Source organism: Epinephelus lanceolatus, chromosome 20, assembly GCF_041903045.1.
Source record: "Epinephelus lanceolatus isolate andai-2023 chromosome 20, ASM4190304v1, whole genome shotgun sequence".
Classification (NCBI taxonomy): domain Eukaryota; kingdom Metazoa; phylum Chordata; class Actinopteri; order Perciformes; family Serranidae; genus Epinephelus; species Epinephelus lanceolatus.
Genome location: NC_135753.1, coordinates 21,227,296 through 21,243,869, shown reverse-complemented (window position 1 = coordinate 21,243,869; position 16,574 = coordinate 21,227,296). Strand labels below are relative to the sequence as shown.

At 42.3% G+C, this 16,574-nt stretch overlaps 1 protein-coding gene across 5 annotated transcripts in view; it reads left to right on the top strand.

Moving 5' to 3' along the window:
* atp8a2 (ATPase phospholipid transporting 8A2) overlaps positions 1-15,236 on the top strand; it is a 57,165-nt gene extending 41,929 nt beyond the window's left edge. For all 5 annotated transcript variants that reach the window (XM_033638625.2, XM_033638624.2, XM_033638621.2 and 2 more), the window contains 9 exons: positions 327-449; positions 940-1,018; positions 1,131-1,192; positions 1,577-1,633; positions 4,414-4,521; positions 6,329-6,417; positions 6,615-6,719; positions 11,591-11,682; positions 13,697-15,236. In XM_033638625.2, coding sequence (XP_033494516.1) covers positions 327-449; positions 940-1,018; positions 1,131-1,192; positions 1,577-1,633; positions 4,414-4,521; positions 6,329-6,417; positions 6,615-6,719; positions 11,591-11,682; positions 13,697-13,791 — 810 coding nt within the window. In that variant the 3' untranslated portion in view covers positions 13,792-15,236. The remainder of the gene's footprint in view (positions 1-326; positions 450-939; positions 1,019-1,130; positions 1,193-1,576; positions 1,634-4,413; positions 4,522-6,328; positions 6,418-6,614; positions 6,720-11,590; positions 11,683-13,696) is intronic.
* Positions 15,237-16,574: the final 1,338 nt, after the last annotated feature.

Genomic DNA, 16,574 nt, shown 5'->3' with positions numbered 1-16,574 from the left:
TACACTCTCTCACCAGCTCCTTGTTTTACTAAGTTCACGTTAAGTGCTGTCTCTCACTCTTAACCTATCTCACAATCACTCTCACTTTGTCTCCTTATCACTGCTCTTTCTGAATGCCAGAAATGTTTGTATGTGTGTGAGAGGTTTTTACCTCTGTGTGTACTCTGATTGCAGATACCTTCAGGCACATTATGGAATTTCTCCTAATGCTGCTGCTGATACGAACACTGAATGTCCAACTAGTTGAAATGTGTGTTTATATGTATACACACAGATCTGTCCTCATGTGTTTTAATGGCTGTATGTGTGTCTTGTGTGTGATGCAGATATTTACTGCACTGCCTCCGTTCACTCTGGGGATATTTGACCGGCCATGCAGCCAGCAGAACATGCTGCGTTTCCCACAGCTTTACCGAATTACCCAGAATGCCGAGGGCTTCAATACCAAGGTACACACACACACACACACACACACATTTGCAGTCCGCATGTGCTGCGTCTTCAGTCAAAGCTAAACACTCTGCATTCGACTTGTCATTCCTTGTGGCTTGTCTGTGGGATTGACGAGTGATGCCTGCTGTTTGTTTGGGACGCCAGCGAGTAAACAAGAGTGGCAGGGAGACCGGGACGTTTCCACGGCAACCCCTAATGAGATTCATAGGGCCAGAATAAGGAAGTCTTTCATTTTAGAGGGTACACCAGCAACCTAACCTACTGTATGTGTGGGAGTGTGTGTTAATGTGTGCAAGTGTACAGTACAGGAGGGCACTTTTGATGGCAAGGACACAGTGGAAGATGTGTGTTACTGTGAGGAATTGCTGTTTTTGTATGTTTTTATGTGTGTGGGGGCATATATGTGCTTTGGCATTAGTCTTCACTGACTTGTTTCCCACTCTTTTCTCCCCCTTCTCTCTCTTTCTGTCTCTCTCTGTACTTCAGGTGTTTTGGGGTCACTGTATCAATGCACTGATTCATTCAATTATTCTCTTTTGGTTTCCGCTCAAAATGTTAGAGCATGGTAAGTGACATGCCTGAGTAACTCGTCTACATTCTCATAATTATGGCTGGTAACACTTTGTCATGAGGCATCTGTGCGTGTGTGTGTCTGTGTGTGTGTGTGTTCCTTACAGACTCTCCGTTCAGTGACGGTCAGGGAAATGACTACCTGTTTGTTGGAAACATGGTGTACACAGTAAGCATCTTAGTTGTACTTTCTTTTTGTTTATGTTCTGTTTGTGTCTATTAGCATTGCTGATTTGTGCTTTTTTTTTTGCATATGCACAGTATTTGTGTACACACCAGCACTGCGCTGCTTCCTCAGAGCCGTTTCAAGTCTCCAGTCAATCTCGACTTGTCTAGCCAGTCTGTCTCCCCTCCACAGTCATCAATCTCCTCTCTCTGTTCACCTCTCCATCTCACACTCTCGCTATCATTTTACTCCCCACAGTCTCATGTGTATTGCTGAGTTTACTATTAATGTTTATTATCTCCACAGTCGCCAGCAAACTAATCCTGTTTCTCTGTTTTTTTATTTGCCCTCCTTCTACTGTGTGTGTGTGTGTGTGTGTGTGTGTAGTATGTGGTAGTTACAGTATGTCTGAAAGCTGGAATGGAGACCACCGCTTGGACCAGGGTAAGAACATTAACACACTCTATTACGCCACACCACATGTGCTGTGTTTTACTCAGCCGTTGATAAATAAAGAGGAGGAGGGAGCCCACTCTGTGAGGATTTCATATAACCTGAAGTCTAAATGCTTCATATTCAGGATAGACATGGGAAAAGATGTGGTGCACCTTGATGTTGTGGTGAAGGTTTGGGGTTTCTTAAACAGCAGTTGCTTACACCAACCCGCCAGCTCATTTGTGGCGGCGATTTTTTTCCATTGCTCCTGTTCAATATTTCAAAGTTATCCACTTTCAAAAAAAAGCTCTGAAAATGTCAAAACGTTAATAACTTCCTAAACATTTAAGTCAGTCAAATTTACTGTTGAATATGCCTTGACAGATGAAACTTGCAAGGATCGCATAGACGTTGTTACTGCTCAGCAAAGGAGAAAAACAGACAAGAAAACATCTGTTAGATGAAGAGTAAATACAGAAACATAAGAGCGAAACAGATTTAATTTAACCGTTAACTTAGAGCCCAGATGTCCTCATTCCTCTCAAAGAATGTCCTTTTCAAGTCATGAGAAATATATTTTTACACTCGTCTGTATGGCAACTGTCAGGAGTTGAAATAGAGACTATTGATGTAAATGTCAGGGCACACTGCCAGCTCTACTTTCTTTGGACCGGTTTCTCACTTATAAACATCAAGAATATGAACACCACAATGTCGTAGTAGCTTAAATATTGACAGATCCACTATTAATTAAAAAAATGGAAGCTACTTTTTTTTAACTTAAGTTTTTATTAGTTTTTACAAAAAGAAAAAAGGCAGACAAAAACCAATAAGAGACAAAACCAACAACAGGCAGGGACATTATAGGCAAAGGTGAAATGCCCAACATTGAGCAAAACTGAAAATAAGAAGAAGCAAGGCTATACAGCAGTGCCACTGACAACAGATCTTCCATGTCCATAATCGTCATGATCGTCTCTCAAGGTCCTCATGATCCCCAACGTTGACCCCGCTTCAGGGAGGGAGAAATCTTCAGTCATCCATGAGCCACGATCCATCCTACATGTCCCAACACCAAGGAGGACAAAATGAAATTCACCAAACAAATTAGATCGCTTCAAAGTCAAATAAAATTTCCATTTTTCTAATATTGTTCACATTTTTAGTGGCATGTCTCAGGGAAAGTTAGTTGTTCTATAACATAATTTTCCTTAACTATTTCTGTCCAGAGGCTGTTGGAGTCTCTTTACTCAACCATTTTCTGGTTATTGCCTTTTTAGAACCTGCTAGTAGTATTTGTAATAAATATCCGTCCTGCTTTGATCGTCCAGTTAAAATCCAGCTCTAAACACGTTATTAATCTGATCTCTCTCTCTAACCACATTTAGCCAGTAAGAGGAAATTTTAGGCTGAAAATGACCAGCAGGAAGCTACTATTTAAAAAATGATTATGCAGCACTTGCACTCATGTCCTAATTCCCCTTCTTACCTGTAGTGCTAGTTAACAATCTAGATTGTTTTTGTGTGAGTTGCCTACTGTTGGAGGTATCGGCCGTGGAGATGTCTGCCTTTGTTCCAATATAGTGGAAGTAGATGGCACTCAGCCTGTTGTGTTCAAAGCACCAAAAAAGGGAAGTGTACACCTACTGCGAGCTCACCTAGCACCACTGAATCTAGCTAAAGTTGCAGCTCAGCCGAAGGACGCCATTAATGTCGATTTCTTGTACTGTTGTGAGCTTGAGCCTCTCGGCCATGATTAGATGCATGCTTCCCTCTGCGTGGTGTAGTTCGGTAGACAGAAAATAGTTCCTACATGAAACTGCTCACAACAAGGTCTGTGGATTATCTTGAGTAACTGGGTCAGGATTTCTGGAAAGAGACCACCACAAGCCAAATGCTATCTAGTTCCATTATATTAGAGAGAAGGCAGACATCTCAACGGCTGATATCTCCAACACTTGGCAACTCACACCAAAGCAATCTAGACTGATTAATAGCACTACAAGTAAGAGGCAAAATATGTATTTTGGATTAAGGGGTGAATTGTCCTTTTAAGCATGGAATCCCATGGAGAAATGGCAGCTTTATCAGTGATATCACTAATAAGGACCACACAAAGTTAGCTCTTCCAACTAGTTAGAAATTATCTGTCATGTGTTCCAGACCAGCAACAGGCAGAGTGGGTTAAAAGTGCTGACACCAGCCTGACACTAGTAATGTCAGCATTGAAAATGCTGCTGTTTACTCTCAAAATATACCAGATAGTAGATATATGCCAGATGTCTTACAAAAATAATATCAGATGACCGCAGTGTATACAGGAAAAACCTGAGCAGCTGTACACAAACTTTACCTCAGTAAAATGAAAATAAATAGTTAACAAAATGATGTTTTAAACAAGGAAGTTCAGTAGTCAGCAGAGATGGATGTAGCAGTAGCTCGGGCCGTGATGGTGACATGACTTTTGGCTCCTTTCTGCTGTTGGAGAGAGAGGGAGAGATTGGCAGGATGTACGAAAGGCGCTGACACTTTTGTCCGCTCAGCTGTCCACACAACAGCCTGGCAGTAATGAAGCAGGGTCCCACTGGAATTCACACAGTGTCCCCTTTCAGCGGATCACAGAGAACAGGACCAAGATATGGGAACGAGTAAGGGAAAGGTTGTGTATATTCGGATGAGCTGTATGTAAACTATTTGACCTCATGCTGTCTTTCTTCCCCATCTCTTAATCTCCATCCTCTCCCACACTCCCTCCCATTGGCTCATTTTTTGATTTCTTTCTGTCTCAGTTTTCCCATTTGGCGGTGTGGGGAAGCATGGCGCTCTGGATGGTCTTCTTCGGTGTCTACTCTGCCATCTGGCCCACCATCCCCATCGCTCCTGACATGCTGGGCCAGGCAAGTTCCTCTCCGTAAACATTCAATTCACTAACAGGGGGTGAATGACGTTAAAATAGTCCCTTCCTCTACATCTCTTTTCTGCAACTTCCATCACCTGTCCCTCCCTTGTTCTTGGTAGCCAATACATGGCGCCTATAAGACTCACCTCTTGGGTGTTCCACGTCGGCACTGCTGGAGCCCCAGGGGAGATTTATGCCTAGCCAGCCCCTCTCACCAGGCTTCCTGCACCTGCTGCATGTCACCCGAGCCCCCCGTTTTTTACTGCCCTCTGTGAAGGTGTTGACTCAAGAGGGTAGACTGCTGCTGGTGATGAGGATCCAGTGGGGGTGAGGAGAGTGGACATGGGGACCCCTTGATTGAGAGACTCATTTTTAGAGTTTAGGGATCAGGCGGGGGTGAGGTGAGGTGCCCCACTGAGTGGGTAAAGAGTCTTGGGAGGGGAAGGCAATAGGGACGTCTAAACTCCCCACAGCCCATTAATTCAATTTGTGTCAGAAATCAGGAATGCGGTCAAATATCTCTGCAGCTGCTCAGTCTTACTGAGGAATGGTCAGAGACACTCAGCCACCAGCCCCCAACCCTCCATCGTCCCCCCCTAACTACCCTATTACCTCTCTTATTTCCCCTGCTCCTGCTATCTATATTTCCATCTGTCCACGGGGGACAGGGGATGGAAAAGAGCTGTGTATTTCTGCTCAGAATAACTGTGTGGGTACGTTTGTGCATGTGAGAATTAATGCGCCATGTGTGTCCAGCTATGTGTGATTTGTGTTGATTGTAAAGCAGCGGAGACCAACAGTCTGTTTCTATGGATATAACAAAGCAGAGAAAATCATTTAGCATTCCTCCATCCTCAGAGTGTAAAAAGACCATGTGATATAGTGTGTGTCCAGTTGTGCTGTAAAAACGAACTGTGTGGAGGTGTTTGTCGCACACAGAAAGATATGTGTGAGTCCAATTGGATCGTCTGTGACTTGGTTGTGATTCCAGCTGTTGCCGAGGATATTTCCTAATGGTTGTCCGACTAATTTTTCCAGTTTCCTCTCCCTCTGGGAAACAAATTGTCTCTACATCTCTGGATCTAAACACAGGAAACACATGATATGGGCAATAAAGTAGAATTTCAGGGCGTTATGGCACATAAAGTGTTTGTGACTGTTGACTTAAACGTTAACGCCTAGAGACAAAGACTTGTGAAACACCACAGAGCTCTTGCAGATAACTAAAGGGAGATATTGGGTAATAAAGGGAAAATGGAGGGATTTGCAGTAACAGGCGAGGACAAGCAACAGAGGATAAAGTCACTAATAATGAAAGGGAGTTGTGAAAGACTAAGATTGGGGGGGACCACAGGAGAAAGAGATGTGTAGGAGTAGGAGGCATGGAGACAGACAGACAGACAAATCAAGACAGCGGTTAGATGCATGATTAATCTCAAGAGACAGACTCAGGAGGAGGGTCAAAGGTCGATGAGGCAGTTTGCAGCTGGACCGCAGAGACAGGTAGGGGGGATCTGTGGTTAGTCACTAGCATTTTTACCTTTTAGCATCATGGAAGCATTGTATTTCAGCGCTGGGAATACTGTGTTAACTCCAGTTTGTGGTGTAGATATTGGGTGTGAGAGAGCTGTTAAATATGTTTGGCCACCTCTGATGTGAATGGCATTCAATGTGCTTTGTCCCACATAGCTCTTTGCCTTTTCCACACATATTTCTCTGCACTCGCTGCGGAGAAAAATGACTTAATACTCAATTTGAATTAATATACGAGTGAAATAAATGGAGCCTGTGTGTTGTCATTGCAGGCTGGCAAGGTGATGCAGTGCTGGCACTTCTGGCTGGGCCTGGTCCTGGTGCCTACTGCGTGTTTACTCAAAGACTTCGCTTGGACCGCGTAAGTAGAACACATTTAATATAAATACATGGGAAATCCATACAGAGACTATTTAACTTTACAGAGGCGTTTACATAACCCATATTGAGTCTATGTCAACACTTACGCACACTTTATATTATGAATCACATGTGTCTGCAAAGTAAAACACTCAGACTTTCCTTCATGGGTCTGATGAGCTTATTTCTGCTTTGCAGCACACGTCGCACTGTGAGAAAGTCTCTGTTAGAGGAGGTGCAGGAGCTGGAGGCTCGGGCCGTGGACCCAGGGGCAGCTGTACTTAGGGATGCCAGCGGCCGCAGGTATATACAGTATGCTAACAAGCATCACCTACATTCATACCCACTTTTATTTGTCATCAGTTAGTTCACTCTAATGGTTTTTGTTGATTTATTTACTTTCATTTAATTCATTTTATTATTTTTTTATCAATGTTTTATCTCAGAATAATCCATTATTATTCATATTAACACTCTATGTATATTTGCAGATTACAATTACAACTGTAACATACTTCGAGGCCACCTTGTTGGGTACACCCATAAAATTTAATGCAATTCATTACAACAACACAGCCACACATTTTACCTTTACAAAGATAATTTTCATTGACACTGTCAGAAAGGTATCCATTTACAGGGTTCCTGTGGATCCTTAAAAAGTCCTAAAAGTCATTGAATTCATCAAAAAATGAGGCCTTAACTGGTACTAAAATGTTTTTTATAAATCTTTCAAAAGTCTTAAAAATGCTAAGACATGGGAAGTAGAATTTTCTGAATAATTTTTCTGACGTTGCAATGTAAAATCTCAAATAGGTAACAGATTTTTAAAAAATAATAATTTACCGAATGACTCTGGCTTTAACGTTGTGAAGATCAGGATAGTGAAAACTCCACATTCATATATTGTTTCCAGCCAGGATGCTCAGAACAGAGGATCCAATGTGTGCTAGCTAGCTGCCACTGTATCCTGGACGATATGGGGAAGTGCAAGTTTTACGAAAAATTGGCTGTTTAACCAAGATTTTGTTGCATGGCTGAAATGCAGAGTGAGAAACAAAACCACCAAGAAAACTTGCCAAGAAATGGCAGCAATTCCCCAGTTCTGTTCCACCCTTGCCCAAACCATGAGACAAAAAAAGTCATGTTTAATTTTCCCTAATCTAAAGTAATTGGTATTGGTTCATTTTTTTCCCTTCAATTTTGGTTATTGTAAAATTGGTTTCAAATTCTATTCCAAGTGGCATTAAAATACTTTAAAAAGTCTTAAATCTAACTTGCCTGCAGCTGCAGGAACCCTGAGGCTGGCTGTTTGTTACTGAGTCTACAGTTTACTGTGGTGTTGAACAAGACTGTATTTTATTCAGAGGGGTTTTTAATGTTTTGCCAACCCCATTTACAAAAATGAGGAAGAAATTATTATAGAAACATATTTATTATAATACAGTCCAGTACAACATCACTACAACCTACCACCTCAATAATGAATTAACACATCTCGAAAAGGTTTTAACAAAAACTTGTGATTCTAAGCTTCATATAGGAAGAAGCTGTTGTATTGGTCTGCATTAGATTGTATGGGTGTACCTAATAAAGTGACCAGGCAGTGTATGTTTCTGTATGCGTGAAAATTAACATTAACATTTCTAACTCCCCGGTGGCACCGTCCACAGGGCCGAAGCCAAGGCTGAGGTCCCGTAGAGCCGTCACATGCTCACAGAGGTAGCTTCTGGGTTTGCACTGTCCCACTGTGTGAACTGTGACCTCAAACGACCTGTGTGCCCCGCTGCAAGCTGCTTTGGAGTGACCTGCGCTTGTTTTCCATTCACTGAGTTCACACCTCTCTCTGGTTATCTTTCAGTCACTTGTTCCCCTTTGTCCTCTTTATCATTTTTTAATTTCATTTCTCTCCTTATGTTCATTTTTTCCATTTATCCATCTGTGGAGTGTGTCATAGGTGGATCAATTTGAACTGCTGTACAGACCTGGTGTGTCTTCTGGATTTGTCTATAGTTCTCTCTCTCTGTGATTTAGTCATGTGGTGTCACTAGAGCTGTGTTACTGTGTTAGAATCGATTGCATTGTTTAGTGTTTTAGGACATTTCTCTGAGTTAAGATATGGCATGAACTTTGTAGGATTGTAGAGGTTTGACCGTTCGCTAGCAGCATTGGAAGTACAGATTTGAGGTACCTGTACTTTCCTTGAGTATTTCCATTTTATGCTGCTTTTTACTTCAACTTCACTACATTAACTTAACAGCTTTAGTTACAAGAAGGGATGTCCTGATCAGGTTTGTTTTTGCCCCGATCCCAATCCAAGTAATTGAAGATTAAGTATCTGCTGATACCAAGTCCCAATCGGATATTCTCCCCTGATAATACAGCTGTACAGTGTACACTTCAAGTATTCTAACGATATTAAAGATATTAAAATCAATCCAGTGGATATGCTTGAGACTTAATTAGCTCCACATTGCATAAAGGAAAAAAAAATTCCCTGCATCCAAGCTGTTCCTCGATGTTTTCACAAACATATAAAGCAGGCTATAAAACATCAAATCTTCCTATCCCTACTCTGTCCCTTTAAGAGCATATTCTCCAGTGTTTGTTGCTTTGATGCAGCATCTTGTCTGGGTTATCTGACTAAACTGTTCCATTAAGTGTTTATTTTCGTGGTCTGTACACTATGTTGATGTGCGGATTACATTAATTAATTAATCTCCTTGTCTGTTTGCCCACTGAGCTTTTGTTGCACTTGCGGTGGAGTCATGAGTGTCCGAGGTGAAGCATGCACCATATAGCCTGTGGCAAAAAAACAAACCACAAGTTACTCTCTCACACTGAGCTGAAATGAAATGAGTGCACATAACTTAGGAAAATTACACAAATAAACAGTCTTACACTGCATTTTGCTGTCGCTTAATGTGTGTGGTGTTTCACCGCAGGCGGGGCTCAGCCCTCGCTCGTACACAGTAGAGTAGAGGAGAGACAGATAGTGGAGAGTTGCAGAGTTGATGACGGCTGCATGAAAGCTTCGCAAGAAAAATTATCTGTGTGATGGCTCACGTAAAACAAAGGATTTAATCGGGCTGTATACAGCTCGATATTGCCTATGCTGATCAATCAAAAATGTCTTGATCGACCCTGTTACCGATCTTTGAGGTCGGATTGGGACATTCCTAGTCACAAGTTAATTTGCAGGCTCAGATTTCAGATACTAAACATGATCCACAAGTAAAATGTGATGTTTTTATAGATTAAAAAGCCCCAACAGCATATAATTTACATAAAATTAGCCCAACCTTAACCAGATATAACATTGAAATGCAGCATATATGTAAATGCATCAGAAATAACAATCCACTAATACAACAGAATTTTAAATTCCAAAAGGGTCCATCTTGCGTAACACACCTTTTTACTTTTGATACTTTAAATATATTTTGATGCCAATACATTTTGTACTTTTAATTAAATACACTATTTAATGCAGGACTTACTTTTGCACAGTGGATCTGAGTCCTTCTTTCATCACTGTTTGCCCATAAGGATTGCTAAGACTTTCTTAATAATGACTCACTGTATTAAAGACTCAGATGTGAGTGAGTCACTAAGCTCAGCTACTTTCTCAGAGCAGTTTGGTCGTTGAAAAGAGCTGAAGAAGTCTGAGGTATGCTTTTAAGGGTGGGTAACCACGCTTGCTGCTGACCCCTACACAGGGCCCCGTCCTGGACTGACCCTGCTTTAAATCCAGGAAACCAGGACTGGGTCCTCAGGACCTCTCAGTTTAGAATAAGAGAAGTAAAGTAGTAGTGTGCAGAGAGGCAATGGAGCAAAATGGAAAAGAGCACATCTGTGTTTGTAGTTCCTGGGGAGGTCCTGGGGTGGGCATGGGAGAGGGGAGGAAAGGTAGAGTACAGGAGCGTCTCGAGGGAAGAGTTCAAACGGAGCACATCCTTGGGCCTTTTTGAATCGGAGGTTAGCCAGAAAGAAACATTACAGAAGGACAACTTGAGTCGCACTGATGCATGAGCCTTTCATTTATTTATGCAGCCACCATTTAGTCTTTTATCATTCACTCAGCACTGTCATCTTTCTAACAGACATAATTTTTTTGGCCAAAGATTTCTTGAGCAAACTTCAGAGCCTCTCAATTTTTTTTTTTTTCGACAAACACTCTAGTGAAGGTTCCCAACAGTCACATACAGTATTAAGAATTTCCTAACTGCCTGATCCAAATGTTAACCTTGGGTAGGCTGGCTCTGGTCCATAAGTACTCCGTTGATCATCACAAGTGCCAGGGAAACCCCTCTTCAACGCTCCATTGGCAGATAAATGCAGAAGATGCATTTATTCAAATTAAACTGGAAACTGTCTGATGTGGCGGTTGCTGATGCTGGTGTTCTTACGTTTACATCCAGCGCCTCCGCCTAATTACTTTAATGGCTGTAATGATGGTCATAAAAGTGCAGAGAGGTATCGGACTAAATAAGTGTGTGTGCATGCATTTGTGTGCATGCTTGCATTTGTGTGCAATATCTGGAAAGGGCTTAGTTATTTTTGGTCACAGGAGGAGAGGAGCCGTGACGGCGTGTGGTCTCCGAACAGAGGATCCAGTCTTCTTCTTGGAAAGGGGGAGAAGTAGGGGAGAGGAGAGAAGAGAGGAGTTGGGGGGGGGCTGAGGAATAGTTTACTGTGAATGTCCTGTTACCCTGCAGCCAGTTTATGACTTTCTGTTAGGTTAAATTGCATGTCAGGAGCAGTCAGTATCCGGGCGTCCTCATACCAACATCCTGGTTTTAAATCCACTTATACTTTGTTTGCTCGTTGATCTGAGTGTTTCTACGTTGATCCTTAAAGGAGAAATACACTTTTGGCTTTTATTCTTTAATGTTTTGCTCAAGGGCATTTGAAGGTTGAACAACTGTCTTTAATCATCCTGCTGCCTTAAATCTGTAGGTAGTTAAGACGTTATATTTTGTCTCAAAAAAAAAGGCTAAACCTGCCACTGCTCATAACTGAAAGCAAAAAGTGAATAAGCCCAGTTTCCCAGTAGCTAGTATCGGTGTTGTGGAGTTTTGTGAATAGTGGAGAGCCTCTCTTTAATTACCAATTATTAAGTGGTTATCTGCCGTCACTGTGGAGTAACTGATCCCTTTTTCTTTTCTCCGCAGTCTAAACGAACGGGCCCATCTGCTGACAAGAGTCTTTAGGAAAACGCCTTCAAGCGTAGGACGCTCAAACTCGGTGCAGCAGACTGTGTCACGTGAGTCTCCAAACACACACACGCTATAATGTTATCAATGTCTTGCTCTAGTACCGGCCTTAAAAAGAGAGAATTGTGTTTCAGTCTTTTTCTTGTCCCTCTCACTACATGAAATAAAGTCTTAAAAACACATATGTAGTTTTACAGTCAGTGCATATACTGCCAGTATAAACTAATGCTGGTTTCCTGTGGTGTGAAGTATGTGCAGATCAGGGGAAGGCCATCATGGCCACACTGATTTCAAATGTCAAATTTTCAACATGTTCAATATTTACGATCCGATATCCTGTTGTGAGGGGGGAACCCTGAGAACTGCCGGAGGTCCAGCAGATCTTGGAGGGTTTTGATGTAATATCAAATGGGATTCAACTCAAAACTTTCTAGCCTCCAGCTCATGCTGTAACGTATACAATCCATGTCCATTTTATGTCTCCATGCCAGCGATAGCCTCGGCCAGAGGCATCATGTGTGTCCATCTGTCCCATTCTTGTGAATTGGATATCTCAAGAACACCTTGAGGGACTGTTTTTTTTTTTCTCCAAATTTGGCACAAACGTCCACTTGGACTCAACAATGAACTGATTAGATTTTGGTGATCAACCTTGCATCCATTTCATTCTCAAGAACACGATATATCAGGAAAGCCTTGAGGGAATTTCCTCAAATTTGGCACAAATGTCTACTTGGACTCACCTCAACTATTTAAAATTTGATAGTAGGTTAAAGATCAAAGTCATTGTGACTTCACAAAATATGTTTTTGGCCATAACTCAAGAATGTATACACTAATTATGACAGATTTCACACAAATGTCTAATAAGATAAAAATGATGAAGTGATGACATTTTATATACAAAATGTCAAAGGTTACCTTCATTGTGATGTAATGCTCTGCAGAAACACTATTCTGGCCATTACTGAATGTCATATAAGTAACAGTACACAGACATTGAATTGGTAACACTAATCCTGGGTGTTCATCTTGAAACTGCGCTGATCGTATAGATCTTCTGTGCTGCTGGGGGGAAGATGTGTGTGAAGCATCCATGTTTTCACTGACAGAGACCTAAACTGTAACTGCAACTTGACAGGTTTGCAAGGTGGTATTTCTAGTTCTTTGTGAATTTTTTGTAAAAAGAAGTGAAAAAGCAACAGCTAGTTTTTCCTGCACACCATCCACCACATTTGTTTACTCTAAAGTCACATTTGATCATGAGAGATTTGCAAGATTTCCAGTTTTGTGAGTTGGGACTGTTTGTTTCTGTTTAGTTTATCGTTCAGTGTGTGGGGTGCTGTTTTGTCCAAATCGTTGCTCTCCACACACGATAGACATTCTAAAACTTGACCACATAAATTTTCTAAATGGCCCCCTTTGTATTTCGTTTTGGGATGTTTGTTAATGCAGATGCCGACAGGAAGTGAACAGGAACAAAAGCTGTTGCCAAAGCAACAGAATAACAATGAAAGAATCTATTAGAAGAAAACTTTTAAATTTATTATTACATCTTTTTTCGTGTGGAGTCTCCCACATTTTCAACATCTGTTAAGATCTTTTTATGTGTGGGCCAGTATGACAGATGTAGACGAGGAGAAGAAAACAGCATGTTGATTTCTATTTTCTATATATTTGCAGAGTCCGATTTGTTTAGTGCTTCTGATTGGTTTGTTTGCTTATGTGTTTATTAAGGGTGGAAATCTGGCAAACCATGTGGAGAGTAAATGGAGAGGGACAGCAATGCTATTTCATGTTTCTATCTTACGTAACCCAAAAACAACAAACTGATTCCCAGTATTCGGACAAATATTGAGTGACCAGGAAAATACAAACCCTCGTACACAGTTAGGCAATCCAGTATAACAGTCGTGTAATGAATAACACATTTGTGAAACTCAGTTTAATTATTATTGAGGCAGGGTTTGTCTGCACACGAACATCCCGTGTGATTAACAAAATATGGAGTCATACAGTTGTTTGTTTTGTTAAAATGTTCCTCCGTCTTGTCTCTCTCTGCAGATGGCTATGCCTTCTCTCAAGAGGAGCACGGCGTGGTGTCCCAATCCCAGGTAGTGCGCTCCTACGACACCACCCGCCAACGCCCCAGTCTCTAGCCCCACCCCTGACCAAGGCTTCGGCTCACCGTAGCAACGGTTAACAAGGCGACAGCGGAGACAGACTCACGTGACACCCTCACGCCGGGTGACTGACCCCTGCTGTGGCCTTACTGGAACTATAACCTGACCCCTTGCCCAGGGCGGGGGTCACGGTCAGGCGTAGAGGCCATCGCTGGTGCATAAGAGGACTAACTTGAGAGAAGGGACCAGGCTGACTTTATGGGGAAAAAACATTCTTCAAGCTGCACAGGCATGAGCAATCATATCCACGCACAGACATGACAAGTCAAACTCAGAGACTGCTCCTCATATCTGTATACCCCACAGACTGGGTTTGCTTCATGCCACTGTGTGTTTATCTGTGTGTGTGTGTGTGTGTGTGTGTGTGTGCGTGAGTGTGTATATGTGTGTGCATTCCCGTGCGTCTGTATCTGCCTGTGCATGTACGTCTGCACGCGTTGGCGCTCCTGTGTTTGTGTGCATGTGTGTCGGCCCGCGTGTGTTCGCTTCCACGGTTCTCTCTCATCTCTGTTGTGAGGTGGGTTTAGCTTGTCTGTCATCACATGCCGATGCGGGAGGGAAAGGGACATCTAAATAAACACACACATATGCACTGATGAATTCCTTATAAAGGGACGGAGGGAGGGAGGGAAGCAAAGAGGGAGGACCATTGCAGCCCTGAACCCCAGCTACAGCCCCCCCGTGTCCCATTGCAGCACCAAGCCTCACTGCCAAACACCACAGAGATGCCACTGAGGCAAAACGCTCATGCCAAACTGGACCACCCTGCTGCAACCCCTCCTACCCCACTGGGACGTCCTCCTGCTTATCTCTCCTTGTACCTCTTATCTCTCCATCTCTTAGCCGCTCTGCAGCCTCCATGTCTCCCCTCCTCTAGCACATCATGTCTTGGCCAGTTTTTAAAAAAATTCCACCTTGTTTCCTGTTGTTTCTGACTGCTCCTGTGATTCCTGACGCCGCCTGTCAAGCATCATCAGCTGACATGGAAGCAGCGAGTCTGGCATTAAAGCTTCCTTCTTCAGTTTTGTTGGATTTCCATTCTTTACTGGACTGTTTCTTTTTTTATTATTATTAAAGTGGACATTAATGTGTATGTTTATATTTTTTTTTTCTCTTTTCATTAATGCCTGTTTTTGTACTCATGTGTGGAGACATGTCTTAGAGGGAATACTTTACTTGAACTAGCACTAATAGGCATCCAAACAGAAGGGATCTGCCTGGATCATGTGTTTTTCTGGCTCTGGGGTTTGTCTGAATGTAGAGTCCATTGTGTGTGTGTGTGTGTGTGTGTGTGTGTGTGTGTGTGTGTGCGCTCTGTGTTGAGGACACTCTGGTTCAGGAATGCAAGACTAAAAGGGAGGGAGAGAAGGGGGGGTTGTCCATCCGAGTCCTAATCATTAAATCTAATCAATCCATGGCCTGACTAAATGTCTCTGTCTCTTGACTTGAAGCTGTCTCGACTCGAGTAATCAAGTGAATTTTGTGAGTCAAAATGTGGCTGCAGGCAGGGTGTCTGCACATCCTTAAAAATATGATTTTATAAATATAAGGCCTTGAAAGTCATTAGTCTTAAATTTGAATCTGTGAGGTCTTATTTGCCACAAACATTTTATCTAATTTCATTCATCCATCCCTATTTATTCATTTATTTTTGTCAGTGAGTTAAGCTCTTCTGTGTGACAGTCCACATTTCTGATGTTACTGTACTTTTACTTTATACCCGCAATGTCCTGTTAGCAAAATGTACCTAACCTAACTCATTTTAATGACAGCATTCCTACATAATAATAATGCTAGAGCACTTTCCATGGTACTCAAATACGCTTTGCATTGGTTAAAAACGACCACAAAATAGACCACAATAAAATACACACAACATCATTCACACATTAAAAGCCATTCCGTTCACTTGAGTAGTGATTTGAACTTGGACAGGTCAGTGCAGTCTCGAATGTGTTTGGAGAGAGTGTTCCAGAAGAGGGGCAGCTATGGAGAAGGATCTGTCGCCCCAGGTTCTGTGCTTGGTCCTGAGTGGTGTCAGGAGTTGGGAGGCTGCGGGAAGGAGTGTGGCGGTGGAGCAGGTCTGTGAGGTAGGAGGGGGCCTGGTTATGGAGGGCTTAATAAGTGAGGAGAAGGACTTTGAATTGGATGCGCTCAGTGTTGCAGCACTCAAGATAGGTCTTAATCCGGGGACTGGTCTCCACATTTTAACTTGGCTGTTTCGGTGTTAGACAAGACTCTGGATTTTATGTCAAGACTGGTCAAGACTGAAACTGCGGGGATATCGCTAAATTGCCTGTGCAGAAAAATGACTGTTAGATAAGGATGATTCGGTTGATTTTAGCTCCTTAGTATTTGTTGATATTTGTCTACTCATAGAAAAAGGAAAAGTCCCACACAACATATACATCTAGACATTTCTCATGGTACACTCATACATACACACATATATACACAGTGTGCATGCAAAGAGATGCCTGAAGAGGAGTCTTTGTTTTCCTTGGGTGTTTTCACGGGAATGTGGATCTTTGAGATCAATTTGAGGAGTGCCTCGGGTTTGTGCTTTCCACATTTTATCCTATGTGTTTCATGCCGTGTGGGACTCGCAATGGTCTGGTCTTGACTTGGTCTCAACCCTCAAAGTCTTAGTCTTGTCTCGGTCATGACTGACTCAGTTTAGGTGGTCTTGACTACAACACTGATCAATTGTACCCATACCTTTATACTCACCTACAGTGCTTGAATAAAAAAAGGTAGGT